General features: G+C 53.3%; 1 protein-coding gene across 1 annotated transcript; it reads right to left on the reverse strand.

Annotated features, from left to right (window-relative positions):
- Positions 1 to 5,594: 5,594 nt before the first annotated feature.
- On the reverse strand, positions 5,595 to 12,550 carry ARSI (arylsulfatase family member I). Its single transcript, XM_079772661.1, has 2 exons — positions 11,807 to 12,550; positions 5,595 to 7,821 (listed from the first exon to the last, which is right to left on the reverse strand). Exons 1-2 carry the CDS (start codon positions 12,115 to 12,117, stop codon positions 6,417 to 6,419), a joined length of 1,716 nt encoding a protein of 571 aa, XP_079628787.1. The 5' UTR covers positions 12,118 to 12,550; the 3' UTR covers positions 5,595 to 6,416.
- Positions 12,551 to 19,117: the final 6,567 nt, after the last annotated feature.

Genomic DNA, 19,117 nt, shown 5'->3' on the forward strand with positions numbered 1-19,117 from the left:
GGGGAGGGGAGCACGGCCTGGCATGGAGAGAAGCGGCCACAGACCTGCCCTGAAGCCCTCATTACCAAGTCCTGTGGGTACTTTCCCTGCCAACTGCAACTCTTCAGGGCAGGAGCCATATCTGTGGCCCGAAAATCTCACCCCAAGGCCTGGAGGGTTAAGGAGGAAGAAGACTGGAGTCTAAGGATCTGAGATCCCTTTGAGCGCTGACATTTGTTGGCTGTGTGACCCTTGGAAAGTCAATGCTCCCCTCTGAGCCTTCAGCCCCTTTTCTGCAAAACAGAACAAAGCTGCTCTCAGAGGAAGGCTGTGAAGATGGGGCGGGCTCATGGCTGCGGAGGCCTCTTGTTAGTTTCTAGAAGAGAAAAGGGAAGGTCTAAAGCAGGACCATGACCACCTGTATCACTCCAGCTTGAACTTAGAATCTCAGACCCTTCGCACCCTCTCCCTCCATTCAAGCCCATTTTACAGCCCACCAGGCTGAGGTCTCATGCCAGCATGTGCCTGTAATGGACACAGGTTGGATAATGGGATCCAAACCCTCTGGGTTTCTAGCCCACCCCCTGAGAACCTCTAAATTGCCTTACTGGTCACCTCATTTGCTGGACATGGTGTCTGCTTGTTGGTAATCCCCAACCCCAGCAGGTCCCCAACTCACATCCCTAGGTCCAGGGGTCCCTGGAGACATCAGGTACCCCATCTCCCAAATTCTACCCCTATTCCTGGAAGTCCAGGGTGGGGATGATGCAACCACTTCTTCCCAGGAGAGAAATAGGAGGGAGGCAGAGGGGAAGGAGGAGAAGCAAGTAAGGGAGGAGGGGTGATGGCTTAGCCACTAATTGTACCATTACCACCTTCAGAAAAAGGAAAAACCACTCAGTTTTGTTTCTGTGCACAATATGCTTCCCGCTTCTGCCGCCAACGTTGCAATTCAGAGGCAAAGAAGAGAAGCCTGTGCTCTGGGCTCACAGCCGGTGGGCAGCAGGCCTGCACGGAACACCCTCGAGAGGCTAGATATATAAATGGGAGCGTGGGGGAAGGGCCGCACCTCTCCCTGCCCAACCTTGGAACTGGTTCCCAGGAGGGATCGCTTCCACACAGGAAAATGCTGGAACAGCCCTTAGCGACCACGGAGGACACCCCAGTTATTGTCCCGGAGAGGAAAGTGTGCAGTGGTTAGAGCAACTCCACGCCCTACAGGCTGTGTGGTTTTGGACAGGTATCCTAACTTCTCTGTGCCTCAGTTTCTTTGTCTGCAGAGTTAAAAATGTTCCCTCCCTCCAGGGCTATTCTGTGGCTGAAATGAGATGAGCCCAGTGGCTGACACTGTACGTACTCAATAGATAGGAATTGTTATTACTGAGGGACTCCAAAGACTTCCCTACGCACTGCTCTCTCTGCACTATGGAAGCCCCACCATCTTCGAGTCCCAGCACTTTGGGGTGTCATTCTCTGAGGCCCCACTGGAGTAGAGCTCATGATTTGAACATCGCCTTGCCCAGGCCTGGTTTGCAGCAGTTCCTGTAGAATGAAGGACTGGAGCTAGAGGGAGAGGGCTCACAGGCCTGAGGCTATATTCATGGGAATCTAATGTTCTGAACAAAGGAGGTGATGGCTTGGCCTGACCACCCTGTGCCTCCTCCTGCCTTCCCCCAGGAAATGGAGCATGTCAGAAGAGAGCAGAGCCCATGGGGAAGGTCCCATGAAGAGCCAGGAAGAGCTAGCAGTGACTCAGAGGACATGAGGGAGGAAGGCATAGATGACCAGCTTTCACCCTGACTCTGCAGGGACCATGGAGATGGCTTCAGGGGGCAGGGCCAATCCAGCCCACTCCAGCCCATCACCACTATCACCATACCCACCTGTTCTTCCACTTCCATTTCTCTTTTCAGCTCTCCTTTTTTCCTTCTTGCCTTTCCCCCATTTTCTTCCTTCCCTCCCTACAGCCCTTCTTCCTCAGTGCTTCCTATCTCCCCTCCCATTCCTCTTCACCTCCCTTCTTGTCGCTACCTTCCTTTCCTTCTGTCAGTCTCCATCACTCTTCTCTCCGTCCCAGCGCTGGCCGTACCCAGGGCACAGGATCCTGGGGGATGGGCAGGACCCAGACTGCAGGATCCTGATGGTAGAGAGATGGCTGGAGAGGAGGTGGGGGAGAAGAAGGGGAAGAAGCTAAAAAGGTCTCCTTGGCAACTCTTTCACACATACACACACACACACACACACACACCTCTGAACCTTTGAGAACCTAGCACAGGTGTGTGGACACTGCCTTGGACGATCACCCCCATCCAGAGTGTAACTGCCACCCTGCTAAAGATGCACCGCTAATTCACTGCCTCCCAAGTGCCAGAAAGGCTGCCAGCTGTGCCCAGTGGTTGCGGGGAGCAAGGAGCCGGCCCTGCCTCCGTGGCGCTGAGAGAATGAGTTGATGATTGCATCAGGGGAGACTGTTCCTACCAGACTCTCCACTCCCCAGGGCCAAGGCAGGCATGCGAGCCGGCACGTGTGCCCCCATCCGCAACATGTGTGCGGTACACAAGAGCAGGACTGCATGCTGCGGGCTGATGGCCAGCGATAGGAGCCCTCCAGGGCTCTGAGCACAGCTCTGACATGCTAGGATAGGGAATGTGAACATGAATACAGGCTGTACCCCTTGTATATGGGGAGGGACAACTGGGGATCGGGGCCAAGTTCCTGGGCCATGGTAAGGATGGGGGGTGGGGGAGATTAGAGTCCCAGTAGCACCGTGGCAGCTGACTCTAAGTCCACCTTCCACAGCCCTCTCGGGTGCTCATGTGCACATGCCCAAGTGCCTCGGGGTCCTGCAGGGCCTGGACAGGCACCACGGGAAACGTGCCAGCCAAAGGGTCCCCACGAGGCCTGTCCCACTAAGGGCAGTGAGCGTAAGGGGCAGAATCGGTGGAAAGTGGGCCAAGAGAGAAGTGCTCCTGCAGAGGGTCGAGGCAGAGGGTGATGTGGTGAATTCACTGTAGTAATGCCAGGCTTGGCTCGGAAGGGAGAGAAGTGGGGGGGTCAGGGAGCAGCACTGTCCTCTGAGATGTTCCCCACAGGAGGCATCCCTGCAGGGGAGAGGGAGCAGGGAGCCACGGGACAGAGGACAACAGCTGCTGGGCCAATGTCTGCACAGCACGACCTGCAGTTAGATGACCCAAGTTCAAGTCCTCCTGTTGGCTGTGGGTACTCGTGGCACATCTCTTCCCCATTGAGGCCTTCACTTCCTCCTGAGCAATATGGGGACAAGATGTTCCTTCACAGACTCCAAGGATATGAAAAACAGTTTTTCCACTTTAGAGCCAGGCCCTGTGCTAAGCACTTGACATATTGCACTATTTGTACCTCGCAATGAATGTCCATGAGACAGGTACAGTCATGGTCCGTTTTGCAGAGATGAGACGTGATTTACCCATCCAGGGTTTGTGTGACTTCAGCACCCTGCCCTGAGCTCTTTGGCCTCCACTAGGGTTGGAAGGGCCCTGAGGGAGCCCATGCCCCCTACAGATCGATGGCCGAGGCACAGAGAAAGGAAGCTGCCCTCCCGCAGTCACACAAGTCAGGGGCAGAGCCAGGGCCACAATCTGAACCCCTGACTCCCAGCTCCTTCTCTTACCCTGCTCTGCCTTTCCCCTTTCTGACACTGCAGGGCTGCTTGCCCAGGTCCCAAGATAGCCAATAGGCACTGAGGAGAGGAGGAAATGGTGCCAAGGTCCAGGGTGGGGCTCAAGCCCCTCCAGCTGGGTCTGGGGATCTCTCCTGGCTTCTAGGAGACAGGCCGTCGCTGTTCAGGATTCTATAAGCGGGCCCCAGCTCAGATAGGGCCGCCCCTGGCTCAAACCCATCAGGCTGGCAGACCTGCTGCCATCTGGTTCAGCCAAGGGGGAAACGGGGCTTGTCTGGCATCCCTGGACTCCACTCCCCCAGATCAATGACCCAAGAGGTCAGAGCTGCCTCTGGTCTGCCTGCCGCCCATACCTCCCGTGGTGCAAGCATCTGCCTGCTGATACCAGTCAGAGGCTTGACACAGAGTCCAGACCAAGGTGCCCTGGCTGGAGGGAATGCAGGGGCATGAGAGGCAAGACAGGGGGCAGAGGGAGCATGCTGATGGCTGGGCAGAGCAGAAGCCACCGCAAGCAGGCTGAGCCTCTTGTCACAATGTCCTAAGTCCTGGTCACGTCTCATCTCACACCCTCCCTCAATCTCAGGTCAGGGCCAGCTGCCACACCCCTGTTAGTCAGGCTTGGGGGCTGCTGGGCTGTGGATCAGATGGCAGGCTGAAGCTTGAGGGGGGCTTCTGGGCTGTTGCTGGGCTCTGAGTTAGGTAGGACTCAGCCAGGTGAGCTCCCAGCTGAGCTGGAGATTAGACCGAGCCACCTTCTCAGGAATCAGGAATGGAGCCAGCCCCCAACCCAACCCCACCTGGGCTCCCTGTGTGGGGCCACGTTGGCCAAAGGGTGGGCCTTGGTGTGTAGGAAAGAGCAGAAAGGACTTTTTATGGCTCTGCACTTGTGCAGAGAAGCAGGGCTGGAGATTGAGGCTGGCAACTTCAGGCAGAGCCAACTCAGCAGGCATGGGCAAGCCTATCACTCAACTGGCACAAGCCTAGAGCCACAGGGGAGCCAGCTCCACGTCACTCTGGAAGGGCCCAGCCCACACAGCTGGGACACGCCTCCAACAGAGCAGGGGTATCCTGGGTAATGGGCAGACTGTGGACAACGCCTCCCTGGGGTACACTGGGCCTGGGACACCATCCCAATGGGAAACTTCTTCCAAGTCTCCCTCCTGAGCAGGCAGAAGCTGGGGCTGGCTGGAATCAGAGGCCTCAGCCACTCCTGGTCCCTGTCCACCATGGCCCTGGCACCAACACCCTGGGAAAAGGGAAAGGTTTCAGTTGGGGGGCCAGGGTTGGGAGTAAGGAACCCAGGACATGAGTGGTCACCTCCGCCCTGCAGCCCCAGGACAGACCTTCACTCCTGGGTTGAGCCACCTCTGCAGTGGGGATGCAGCTCTTAAAACCCAAACCCCCTCCACTGCACCGCACCCACCGCACCCCACCCCATCCGCAAGCTGACGAGTCCTAACAGGCCTCCTTTGCCAGTGACAAAAATAACTATTTTCAAAATTCACAGCAGGGCTTTCGCCTACACACGCTGTGCCGACTGGAACCTGAAGGGAGATCTGCAGAACGCAGTGTGCGGATGAGGCACGCTGTGCAGCAAGGAGGCTCTGAAACCCCCATGTCCCTCCTCCCACCACTCAGCCTGTCCCCCAACACACACACACACACACACACACACACACACACACACACACACACAGGGGAACCCAGAAAGGCCAGGTAGGAAGGGCGCTTAGATCATCTACTATACACAGGGGGCACTGAGGCCCAGAGAGGGTCTGGGATTTACCTGAGGTTACACAGTGGATTTGTGCCTGGATGTGACCAGAACCCACACGTTCCACCTCCAGGCCAGCTGCCCACCTCCTCTCCCATTCACTTGGAGCTCACACCTGGATGCACGTGCACACACCCACCTGTGCTTACAAACAGCACTACAGCCCTTGCTTCTGTGTGACTGCATTTTAATCAAGTTCACGGGCTCCTCCACAACCACTAGCCGGGCCAGTCCTCCACAGCCCTGTGAGGTAGGCAGAGCCAGAGATAGCATCCCATTTGCAAGTGGGGAAATCGAAAGGACTGGGCCCAAGGTCAAAGCAGAACCCAGATGTCCTGACTGTTGGTCCTGCAGCAGCTAATAGCCGGGCCAATTCCTCTGGGTGCTGGGGACAGGAAGGAGAACTCTCTACCACAGCCACCCCCCCACCCAACAGTCCGGCCCCAGGCCATGTGAAGAATCAGGAGGGTCACCTCCCTGGACCCCTGCACTTGCACCCAGCACTCAGGGATCTCTTTGGAGAATGGCCAGATTGCCATGCCTTGGCTGGGATCCAGGCCTGGACTTGCCTTCATGTGGCCCCTCGCCCAAGCAGTACCGCAGAGGGCAGGGTTCGAGGATGAGACCTTAAATGAGCTGGGAGGTGGTGAGGTCCCAGGAACTGCACCGTGGCACCGGCACCAGGTCCACACCACAGAGCCACAACATCATCAGAGCTCGTTTCACAGATGAGGAAAGTGAGGCCCGGAGAGCTTGTGCAGGTCACCCGAGGTCACAGAGTAAGTCAATGGAGAGGCAGGACTGGGACTCGGGCAGCCCGTCTAGTTTATTCTACCCCTACGCCCAAGCCAAACTCCCCACCCTTCAACGGAGCGGCTGTATGCCCTACATTTCCCTGCAGATGGGGCTGTGACCTCAGGCCCCTCCCTGGTTAAGGAGCAGGACCAGGCTTGAGTGGAGGAAGACATTTAGGAGGACAGAGGTCCTCCCCCCCTCCCCCCCACATCAGATCCGGTGGGACATCAGCCTGGTGTTGAGTTTCCGGAAAAAGGATCGCAGCTTGCAAATCTTGCATTTTTTCTTGCGGCGCCCCCGGGAGAGGCTTCGAGACCTGGCTTCCTCCTCCTCCTCCTCTTCTTCCTCATCACTGGCCCAAGGCCCCCAAGCACCCCCATTAAAGTCAGGATGGGCCCGGGGATTCTCAGCCGGGTAGCGCACAGGGATGGCTGTGCGGTTATAGTCCACCAGGCGGGCCAGCAGGGCGCGGACCACGTCTGGCCGCTGGCCAGCGAGGTCCTCCCGTTCGTAGGGGTCAGCACTGATGTTGAAGAGCCACACAGCCTGGCGGGCACTGGCCATCCGCTCCAGGTTCCACCAGCTGCCTGGGAAGGCGGCCAGTGTCTGCGGTGGGATCCAGTCGCCATAGCCCGGGTCTCCCGTCAGCAGCTTCCACTCGCCCACACGGATGGCAGCCTGCACAGCAGTGTTCCAGATGCCGAAGCCGCCCTCAAGGGAGCCGTGCCGGGCGTGGTTGTAGAGCGGGTCAATGTTGTGCAGGATCTCCGTGCGTGGCGAGGCCCGGCCCTCGCTGATGGCCGGCCACACGTCATAGCCATCTAGCCCATCGGCCGCAGAGACAGTGCCACCTGCCAGACCCACCAGGGTCGGGTACCAGTCAGTGATGTGCACCAGTGCCCGGCTGGTCCGTCGCTTCCGCCTGAGCAGAGGGCTATGGACGAAGCCCAGGCCCCGCACACCACCTTCCCAGTAAGTGCCCTTACGTCCTCGCAGCGGCCAGTTGCTGCCCCCCGAGAAGGTCTGGCCGCCGTTGTCACTGGAGAAGATGATGACACTGTTGTTGTAGAAACCATAGCGCTTAAGGGCCCAGGTGATATTGCGCACGGCCTCGTCCATGCAGGTCACCATGGCTGCATATTTCCGCCGGGCCACGTTGCCCATGGTGCGGTAGCGGTACAGGTACTCACGAGGGGACTGCAGGGGCGTGTGTACTGCCTGGAAGGCCACGTAGAGGAAGAGGGGCTGCCGGGGGCTGTGGCTGGCTAGGATGTGGCTGACACGCTGGGCATAGAGCATGGTGGAATACTGGCCGCTGAGCCCCCAGGCCACACTCTCGCCCTCGTGCAGGTCAAAGCCACACACCCCAGGGCCATCGCAGTTGTCATAGGTATAGTAGTCCACATTGCCCGTGAGCGAGCCCAGGAAGGTGTCAAAGCCCCGGCGGGTGGGCAGGCACTCCTTCCGGTAGAAGCCCAGGTGCCACTTGCCCACCATGTGGGTAGAGTAACCTGCCTCCTGCAGCTTCTGGGGCAGTGTCACCTGGTCCAAGGGCAGGCAGTTGGGCTGCCGAGGGCGGATGATGGAGTGCTGAAGTCCCGTGTGGATCTGGTACCTGGTGAAAAGAGCAGAGGGCACAGAAGGCACAAAGTGAGCTACAAACCACTGCCCTGGCCACCCAACCCCCAGTACTCACCCTGAAGTGGGCCCTGGTCCCAGCGTTACAAGCATACATAGTAATAGTAACCAGCAGGTATTATCAAATGTGCTGAGCACTTCAAATGCATTATCTCTTTGAATCATCAAAATCAACTGAAGCAGATATTATTACCATTTGAGGAGATTGAAGCTCAGAATAGTTAAGCCACTCACCCAAGATAACACAGCTAGGGAGCTGGGGAGTTAAGCGTCAAACCCAGGTTCATCTTAACAACAAAATAATAATAGCTAACACAAGTACTCACTATGTACTCAGTATTGAACTAAACCCCTATATGAATTATCTCACAAAATCCTAACAGCAACTTAGGAGGTACATATTATTTTCCCATTTCCCAAATAAGGAAACTGAGGCTCAGTAAAATAAATCACTTACCCAGTGATTCATACAATTAGTAACTGGAGTTGGGATTTGTATCCCTGGCAGTCTTTAGAGACTTCTGAGTCCCTAAGTTCTAAGCCACTAACTTGCTATGGGGCCTAGAGAAGTCCTGCTCTCTTGGGCAAACTCCTACTCACTCTTCAAAGCCCAGCCAAAAGTCTCCCACTGTAAAGTCTCTCACAAATTTTTCAAAAAATGAGTCAATTTTGCTTCTGAGTTCCCTCAGCATTTAGTACCCATGATCATTGTCACACTTGGCCATGAGATTCTACTCAGTGTACATGCTCTCAGGCCCAGAGAGCCCAAGATTCTACTCCGTGTACATACTCAGCTTTGTATTCCTAGCACTCAGGTGGTATTTAAAAAAACACTCAATTACTTATGGAATAACAGAATGATACTCACAGGATTTAGAGTCAGAAGGTACCTAAGTCATCTTCTAGCTTATTCACCTTGTCTTTAAAAGGAACTAAGATCTAGAATAGGGGAAGGGCCTTCCCAAGGTCGTTCATTGGTCAGGGGCAGAGCCAGGACTTAACATAAATACAGAGTCCAAGCACAGACCCTTTGCCAGCAAACTAGGCTGCCACTTCCCTGCTCTGTTTGCTCATGTGCAGGAGTGAGTTGGTTGACCTGGGAGATCTTTACAAATCTTTCTAGCCCTGGCCAGGTAGCTCAGTTGGTTAGAGCATCATCCTGATATGCCAAGGTCGTGGGTTTCCTCCCAAGGTCAGGCACATACAAGAATCAAACAATGAATGGATAAATCAGTGGAACAACAAACCCATGCCTCATTCCCTCTCTCTCCCTTCCTCCCTCTTTTAAAATCAATTTTAAAAAATCAATAAATAGCGCCAAAACCGGTTTGGCTCAGTGGATAGAGCGTCGGTCTGCGGACTGAAGGGTCCCAGGTTCGATTCCGGTCAAGGGCATGTACATTGGTTGCGCGCACGTCCCCAGTGGGGGATGTGCAGGAGGCAGCTGATCGATGTTTCTCTCTCATCGACGTTTCTAACTCTCTATCCCTCTCCCTTCCTCTCTGTAAAAAAATCAATAAAATATATATTTTTTTAAAAAATAAATAAATAAAAACATTTCAGTTCCCAAACTCTATGAGACTAGTTCTTCTGTGCCTGCCTGTAAATTCATGTGGCCCCTGGATCTGGGTCACTTACAGAGGCTAACACCCTGAGGCAAAAGCAAATGGTTAGCCTGCATTCCTCATTGCTCATTCATTCATTCAAATCCCATTCCCCCTTATGTGGTAAAGGCCCTCATGTGATCTGCTTATGGGGTCTTGCCTTTACTCAAGTCTTAAAAGTCCAGAGTAAATAAGAAGCCTGGAACTTCACAGGAGTATTAGAAGCCCACACCTCTCCCCACTTCCCTGGGGTATCCAAACTAAGTCAAGACCTGAATAACGGACACCTTTAACCTAGGTACCTGAGGGGGGGTGTGGGGAGGGGTCTGTTTTGGTTTCCTTGTCTTATAGCTGTTATTATTAGCTATCATTAGCTACTACTGCCATTTTTTTATTTTTTATTTTAAAGAGAAAGGAAGAGGGAGAGAAAGAGAGAGAAACATTGATGTGAGAGAGAAACACCGATCAGCTGCCTCCAGTACGCACCCCAACTGGGGATCAAACCTGTGACCTTTCTGTTTATGGGATGGCGCTCCAACCCACCAAGCCACACCAGCCAGGCCTACTGCCATTTTTAATACTATATACCACATACATTATTTCACTTAATCCTCAAAAAAATCCTACAGGAAAGACTATTATGACCACTCAGGGTGTTAGACCTTCATTCTACAAATAATAAAACTGAAGCTCCCAAAAGTGCAGCCAGAGGCCCAGACAGCTGGCAGTGGAGCTGAGCTTTGAACCCAGTGTATGCAACTCATGCTCAGAATTTCCCGGTGATGCAGCCTCTGCAGACCTCGGTGGAGCTAATGAACGATGAGAGTGGATTAGAGGCCAAGCCTCTCTTTCTGGGGGCTGAGCACCATGGAGCACTGTTGTATAAAGTGGGTGGGCCGGCTCAGAGTCCCTGAAGCCCGTGTGCAAGTGAGTAACATGAGAAACCTTGGCTCTCCCCAGCTTCACCAAACACGACTGGACTTATTAACAAACACTAATGAGAGTCGTCAGCATCAGTGAGATGGAGCCAGCTGCAAGGGGCGGGGTCGCTGCCCAGCCACGCTCAGCTAACTTCACCGATCAGGGGGCTGGAACGCTGCCCTGCTGGCTGCTCATTCCCCTGCTTACACCAAACGTCACCTCTTGGGACAGAAATGCTAACTTGTGCACAACTCCCGAGAACACAGATTCCTCCTCCCTCTCCTGGAGGTTAGTCACCATTCGGTCTTCACCACCACTGCCACGCACACCACATGCTGGTACACTGGCCCCTCTTCCTCTTCCTCCGGTTCTCTCTCTCTCTGTTTTTGGGTGGAAATGCTGAGTGCCAGGAAAAAAAGGCAGCTATTGGACCCAGCTCCAGGACCCCTGTCAAGTACCTGGCCTCTCAGCCCCCTCTCATACAGACCCCGAAGTCCGTATGGGCATGAATGAGTCGGGTCTTGCCTGACTCCAACGCCTCAATTTCCCCCATCCAGGAATCAGGGAGATTACTGCTCTGGTTCCCGAGTTCACGCTAGTGGCTTTTGGGTGGGAACTTGGGAGAAAGCAGGCCTTGGACCCCATCCAGGAGGATTAGCTTCAGCCTTGCCAAAGGATTTTCTCTTAAGTGGCCAAAGTTTGCTTTCCACACCCCCACGTCCTGTTCCCCTGCTCTTAATCCTGTAGTCCTGCTACCTTGCCTGTGGACAACTCCTTAGGAGAAAGCAGCACGTCTCCTTGGGACCCCCAGCCAATGTGGGAGGCTTTTGCATATGAAAAAACAGATGCTCTGAGAAATGAAGTCACTAGCCTAAGGCTACTTAGGTCCTGGCATTGTGTGTGTCTTTCACCTCCATCTATCAAATCTTTGGTTTCTTCCCAGTATAGTCATCAGTTTGGGGGTTCGAATCCCTCCAGTGACACAGAGGCTGCCATGCACTGACAGCCAAGCAGGTTACACGAAATTCATTCCATCCTTACCACTGTTTCTCAAGATAAAAACTGTTCTTCACCCCATTTTATGGACAAGAAAACTGAGGCTTCGAGATATTAAGTAATTTGTTCAAGGCCTCAGGGTATGTAAACAGAAGCGCCATTCATACCTAAGTGTCCCCTTCACATGGTGTGGAGTGTGAGTGTCCTAGAACACCAGAGGGAGAAGACCTCAAAGATGAGTCAACCCCCTCAGTGTACAGGCAGGGAAACTGAGGCTCAGAGAAGGCAAAGGATTTACTAATGATCACACAGCTAGTTGGAGACAGAATTGGCCAGGAGTCCTGGTTTCTCGGGTCCCAGAGGGCCGATTGTAAATGCTGGGGAAATCTACGACTGGGTTTATTTGGGACTTGGATGGCCAGCGGCCTGGGCCATGCCTACCTGCCCGTGAGAAGTTGGCTCCGCGAAGGCGTGCAGATGGGCTGGATATAATAGTTCTCCAACTTGACACCCTCGGCGGCCAGACGGTCCAGTGTAGGGGTTTCAATATCTGAGCCATGGTAGCCCACGTCGTGGTAGCCCTGGTCGTCGGTAAGGATGAAGATAATGTGGGGAGGCTGGGGTGGAGCGACGGAGGGCTGCTCGCTAGCCTCAGTGGGGCCGTCAGCCACCAGACTCGGCTTGGCCCAGTCCCAGGACAGGTAGCCGAAGCTGAGCAGGCTGACCAGCGAGAAGCCGGTAAGGGCGTGCATCGCCAGGCCGGCCCGTGCGTCCCGGCGCGCAGGGCTCCCCAGGCCTCACCGCCAAGCGCGCCCAGGGCGCACGGACCGCACGCCCGCCGGCCCGGACGTTGAGAGAGCCCTTAGCGCCCCCGGGGGCGGCCCAGCGAATGGTCTGGAACTGGAGACCGGACGGCGAGGCCGGACCTGCGCGGCCGCAGCCGGGCAGCCTGGGGAGGTCAGACCCGCGCCCAGCTGTCTCCTGCCGTCCTCTCGCCCGCCCTGTGCCGCCCTCGTTCCCTCTCCCCCAGCTCAGCCAGGCCAGCCTGAGACGCGGCGTGGTGACTTCCAAAATGTGCTCTCCACCATCCTCGGACTCTCCTCTCCTTCTAGCCCTCTATTTCTCCCGCCTCCTAATTTCTCTCGCCTCTGCTTTCCCTTTCTCCTCCCCCCGACCCTCCAGCCCCAGGCCCGGCCTCTCGCCCCGCCCGGAGTCTTGAGAACTGTTGGCCTCCCCGCAGGAAGGTGGGCAGGACCCCAGCGGGGAAGGGGAGGGAGGCACGGGTAGGGCGGGTCTGGGGTTGACACCGCCAGAGAGAATGAGAAAAAGTTGTAACATCTGCCGGCGGAGCCCCAGGTGGAGGGGCGGACGCTGGGAGGCGGCTCCGCCCCCGGGCGGGAAGCCCGGCCCGCGCGGCCCTCTAGCTTCAGCGCCCGCCCTGGCCCCGGGGCTGGGGAAAGGAGGGAGGGGGCTTCTTGGAATTCGATGGAACCGCTCCGGAATGGCCCGGTCTGACATTGCTCGATTATGGAGTCTTAGCATCTCTGAATGCCAGCCCTAGAAGGACGCGCCTAATTTTCTGTTCCAACCGGGTCATCTACAGTGAGAGAAACTGAGGCCTTGCGATGGGTGGGAACTTCTAAGTCACAAACAAGTTAGTGGCTTCTTCCCTGGGGCTCACCGTGGCTGCTTGAGTGGCAGCAGAGAGAGCAGTGGAAAACAGGAGATGACTTTGGCAAGCACCAGGGGCTGGAAATCAGGAAACTAGGTTCTGGCCTTGCCAGCTTCCCTCTCCTCAACCCCTCCCCCTCCTCACTCTGCAACTCACAACTGGAATCTTAGAATGCCGGCGCTAGAATCCGGAGGGCAGGGGTTGTGGTATACATCTTGTACCCACAGGATCTAGACGCTCCATCAGTATATGTAACATGCATGAATGAATGGATGAACGGGCCTCAAGGGTCATCCATGCCAACTCCCACCCAAGAAAATCTCCACTGCATGGAGAGCAGGGGGCCCACTGTATTGCCAAGGAAGGCAGTGGAAGAATGTGCATCAGAGCGTCTGGGTCTTCTGATTTTTTTTTTTTTTTAAGAAAACCCAAATGTAGTCTATTATGAGAAATATTCCAGGTGTTACGTGCTAGCACCTAATTTAAAGCAAAATTTAAACACCACGCAGGCCAAATCAAACCTATCTGAGGACTACTTTAGGCCATTGGGTGCCCGATTGCAACTTTTTTATTGTCCAAATTTTTACTCGACTACATTTTTAAATGAGAGGACTGAATTAAACAAAACCAGTTAGGTTTCTTTACTACCAGGACTTCAAATGTTTAATATGCTAATCTCCAGGAGGGAGGTTGGTGAAGCTGTATTTCTCAATTTCATGTGACCGAGGACCCCCTTTTTCACAGAGCCTCTCAAAGAGCCAGTGTTTTGTGAACTTTGGGAAACAAAGACTGTCCAGGTGTGTGTCTTCTCTTCTAGCGCCTTCCCCCTGACAGAGTTCTGTCGGGATCCCTCCCACTTCCTTAAAACCACGGTGTGTGGGGAAAGACAGCATTCCTCCAACGTGGTCGATCTGCATTTGGAAATGAGGGCTGCGTGGGGCCGCTGCTCCTGTTTGCTCCAAGGCCCATATTTAGGGTGACCAGATGTATCAAAAGGGAAAACTGCGCCTGTTCTGGCACAAGAAATGTTGAGGACAGACAGGAAAAATGCAGCCTGTGAGGAGAAGGCTGCTAAAACGGGGCTTTGGCAGAGGCAATCCTGGAGGTCAAAGTGGGGCAAGTCACAGGGGGGTCAGATGGACTTGGGTTTTGCATTCTTTGCATTGTCCCAGACCTTGGTCAGGAGGAACTGGAGAAATGGCGCAAGGATAAATGGCAAGGGGGCGGGGGTGAGGACTCAGCCTAAAAGAAAAGCGGTCTAGGAGGCTCACAGGCTACAGATCTCTATGAGGCTGTCACAAGGACAAGACAAGGCAGGACAAGCAGAATTTCTGAGAGTTCGTGACCGTGGCCTCTGACATCAGACTGCGCGAGTTCACATTTTGCCGCTTAATTCGGGTCAGGCCTTGGGCAAATTGTTTTACTTCCATCAGCCTCAGTTTCTCCATCTGTAAAATGGGATGATAATATTAATGAGATACAGTACAGTGCTCAGTAAAGTGGCCGGCACCTAGTAAGCACTCAGTGAATGTGAGTGTTTTTCATGGTTGTCCTCCGGGATTCTGAGAGAAAAAAACCTAAGTCTTGTGAGTGAAAGGAACTGGAAAACAGATTTCAGGCCAATTTAGGGAATTACTTTTGTAAGTAATCTGGCAGCTTGCTTAATAAAAGGATGACAGTGATGGATGAATCACCGTGTGGAGAAGAGTGGGAGGAGCTCTTGGGCCTAACTCTTGTTCCCTAAGAGTCACATTTCTTTTAAGAGCCCCTCAGTAATCACCCAAACCCACAGTAGCCTCCGAGGACACCATTCCCCCTCTAATGTTCTAGAGGGATAAATACTGAACCTCAGTTCTTCTTTTAGTGCCATTACACAATGGGACCAGGCTGGGACGTTTAAACCAGACATTTTCAAAGGCTCAGAGTTGACAAGGGGGAAATAACTGCAAAGAGTAATGTGAATTCAGGTCATATCTCTTTCAAGGTGTGACTCACTCATCTTCCCTTTGTGTCCTCTACAGGATGCCTGCCTGCCTCCTTTTCTGGGTCAATGACCACCAGCCCTACTTCCACGTAGGTAGACTCTCAACAACTCCAAGGTGTATCGGTGACAGGCCCAAGAAGTAAGTCTCAGAGAAACAGAAGCTAGCCTTTGCAGTTTCTATCTCGGGGCCTACCAGCTTCCAAGATGATCAACAGCAGGAATATCTACCCCATGCAGGTAAGATCTGCCCATCCCTTCACTTGGGTGAGCGCTCACCCCATAGCCCCCAAAGGACAGCTGTGTTAAAACTCTGGGAGAAGCCTCACATCTGCACACGAAATGCAGCCCAGATGTGGGAGGGCTGCAGTGTGGTTACTTCCTGACAGAAATTTCCATTGATGAAATCAGGCTCCAAAAAGCACTGAGCTCCTCCTTACTGGTATTATGCAAGAAGGGGATAAAGTGCCCATCTGTCCAGGAAGTAACAGGAAAGATTCCCGAACTAAAAAGGGGAGCAAAACTCAAGGACTTTAAAAGTTCTTTCCAACTTGAAAATGTTAGGATTCTAATTATTTATCCTCAGAAAGCTTTTTAGGGCACAGAGATATAAAAGTGAAAAACTGGGTGCGTCTGTTTTGTGGCTTCGTCTTTCATTGCTAGGCATGGCATGTATGTGTGTGTGTGTGTGTGTGTGTGTGTGTGTGTGTGTGTGTGTGTGTAGTTTTGTGTGTGTGTGTGTGTGTGTGTGTGTGTGTAGGTATGTTGGACCACCTTTAAACTGAAATTATTTCAGTGCAGATATTATTTCCTTCTGACTTCACTGACCTTGGCAAAGACCTTATGTCCAGATTGTGCATGCTGCCACCCTCTGGAGGTCCATTTGTCTTAGGCTGGGCCAAATCAAGGACCTGAAAGAAGACATAGAAGGCCTCTGAGCAGTCAAAAATGTCAGAGCTCAGTCCCTTCACTCAGAGGAGAGCTCCTCAGGCTTCCTCCACTCCACGCCCATAGACTCTGACTTTGTGCACAGTTCTTATGAGGCCTATGATTTCATTTCCTAGCCCAAGAATATTGGAAGCAGCTCAGAAAAAAATATATATAAGGGGGGCTTGAGGAATCCGTCGGTTTTATACTAATACAGTTTCAAAGTGAAACATTAGGGAGAAACAAAAGAATAAACATAAAAATCAGACTGACGAATGTCAAAAGGCTGGGAGTTGGGGGGCATTTATACAGGAGAAAAGAGCCCTATCTACCTGAACAGACCCAAGGGCATCCCCAAATCACGCCCCAGCACAGAAGTGAATGATGGGCTGCCCTCCAGAGTTTAAATTTAGTTCAGGATCCTCTCTCTCTAAGGAAGACGGGGAGGGCATGGGCTATTTCTTTAAGTTTTCCATCCAAAAGTGGTTACTATGACAAACTCATGGTATAAGCTCAGCTTCCGTTCTAGAGCATCCTCCCTGAAGATGCAGGCTTAGGAGGCAGCCACGTCTGCAGTGGGTTCCATGGTGACGAGGATGCTAGAGGTCAGGCTCAGAAACCCAGCAGCATGCTCCTCCCCAGTGGCAGGCCTGGCTCGTCCACCTCCTGCCTCCTCTTTGCAGCCCTCAGATGCCAGCACGATGTTCCCTGCACTTCAAGCCCCAAAGCCTCTGTATCTGGAAAGGGCGAGTGGCCCTTGGGTAAGAAGTAACTGAGTAGCGCACAGAATTCCAGCTCCGGTGCCCTTCCCGACAGTTAGGCCATATCCTCCTAACGAGCAGCTTCTCTCTCTGAAAAAGACCTCCACAGGGGAAATTCCACAGGTTCCCTAGGACACGTAGTCTAGTGACCGCTGGTCCTCACTTTAGCTCCCATGCTCTCGACGAAGGCATCATTAATTAGAATTATTTATGATTCATGGGAAGGTTGGGGGTGTTTAAGAAAGCCATGCTGGCTGCATTATGGAGAATGTATTGCAAAGGCCCCCATTAAGGGTCCATGTAGGAAGGCCAGGTGGAGACATGCCTGCCCAGATGAGCTGTTCTCCCAGTGGGCAAGCTGCAGGGCATCTGAGGCCCAGTTCTTCCTGGATATTACTTGGGAAAAATGGTTCTTAGAGGAAAAGTGTTTTCTTTGATGCTGGGGCACCCCCGTTAACATTTCCGGGAGAGACACACATGCCCCCTGACCCTTGCTCCTGGTCCTCTCTGTGGTCTCATTGAGTGTCCCTTGGTGTCAAAATCCCCATATCAGACATCGGAGCCAGGAGTGGCAAGAGCCCAGGCACCCGCAGCCCCTTGCCTTTAACCCTTCACGGGGCCCCGGCCGGAGCATTTCAATGGCTCCTTTCTCTGGCGCTCAATGAAACATTCTTCCAAGTAGATTATTGAAAGCAGAGCTCTGAGTACACAATGGGTGCTCTGTGCTCACAGCCGCTGCCCAATCTGTTTGCCCAGCCTGACTGCGGCCTCGCCTCTCCGCACACTCCCCACCCTCCACCCACCCGACCCCGGCCCCACGCCCCATCTCGAGGCCAGCTCAAAGGGAGGCCGTCTGAAAGGACTTGTTCTCCGTCTTCTCAGAAGTTCCCGCCGTGGCTCTGCCAGCCTTGGAAGGAATTAGCCTAATGGGACCCAGATCTGCCTCCAGCCCATCCATCCGGGGCTCTGCCCACTTTAATGTCTAGAGGCTTCCTTCCTTGCTGGTCGGCTGACATTTCTCTCTCTCTCATACACACATGCACTCACGAACACACACACATGGAGTGGGGGTGCTGAGATCAAGGTAAATGGAGGGGCTCCTAAAAGTGAGAATGACAGGCTGCCCACCAGCACCCCCTCCTTCCAGATTCAGAGAAGGCAAAAGTGGTTCCTTCCAGATTCAGAGAAGGCAAAAGAGTGTCCTGGTCAAATGTGAGACGCCGGGAGCCAGACTGCCTGTGTTCCAGCCCAGCTCCGCCGTTTGCTAGCTGTGTGACTTAGCTACCTGAGTTAGCCTCTCAGTACCCTCTCTGTAAAATGGGAATAATAACAGTACCTGCCTCATGAGGTTGTTGTGAGGATTACAACAGACAAGGCATGTAAAGCTTCTAGCTCAGTGCCTGGTGCATAATAGGCTCTCAAGAAATGATCACTATTGTTATTGTTCTATATTTAGATTCTATTGTCATTGCCCTCGGAGTCTGTTCCTGCAAATATATAGCTTCCTCGGAAACAAAAGTCTGTATTCCCCTCATCAAGTCAATCCTCTCCTCCAAAATCTCCGGTGGCTACTAACTGCCTGCAGTAGCAAGCTCAAGCATCTTGGCTTGGCATTCAGAGATAGAACTTTAACTTCCTTCTTTATAACTAGAGGCCCAGCGCACGATTAAATCGTGCATGTGTAGGGTCCCCTAGGCCTAGCCTGCCACCAGGGCCATGTCCGCCACCCTGCGACGCCTTACATGCTCCATGGGCACTGTGGGCACCCCGCCCCACCCACTGTGAGAGCCTCTGCTTGTTTGGTAGTGACGCCATAATGGCGTCACGACCACAGGCCTTTTATGATATAGATAGCCACTGGCTATATGGAAGATAAATGGTCCCATCACTACTATTACTGTTGTTAATGTCTTCTACTGTTTTTGGAGAAACTGTCTAGTAGCACAGCTATAAAAAGACCCTGCCTAGGCACAAAACCCTGAATCAATACCGAATTGAAATTTGAAAGTAATAATAAGAATATAATAGCTTGTATTGGTTGAACATCCACTACGTGTTAGGCACCATGCAGGACTCTGCTTAATTCTCACACCATCCAGTGGCGTGGGTAAAATTATTATCCCTACCTGAATCTTACAGATGGAGAAACCAAGAAGCCAAGAAAGGGTAAGTAATTCGCCCAAAGTCACACAGCTAGAAAGTGTCCGAGATGGATTTGAACCCAGGTCTGAAATCTAATACCCAACCTTTCATTCTCCTGTTAGACACAGCCAGCCTGTCAGGGGCTCTTCACTTACAGCTTCCCCTCGGCACTTGAGTGGTTAGATACTAACTCTGTTCCCAGTGCATTGGAATAGCCTGGAAGTCCCCAGGGGCCCCGGGAGGTCTGAGTGGGCCTAAAAACGACACAG

This window comes from Cnephaeus nilssonii, assembly GCF_951640355.1.
Source record: "Cnephaeus nilssonii genome assembly, chromosome: 5".
In the NCBI taxonomy this organism is placed as follows: Eukaryota; Metazoa; Chordata; class Mammalia; order Chiroptera; family Vespertilionidae; genus Cnephaeus; species Cnephaeus nilssonii.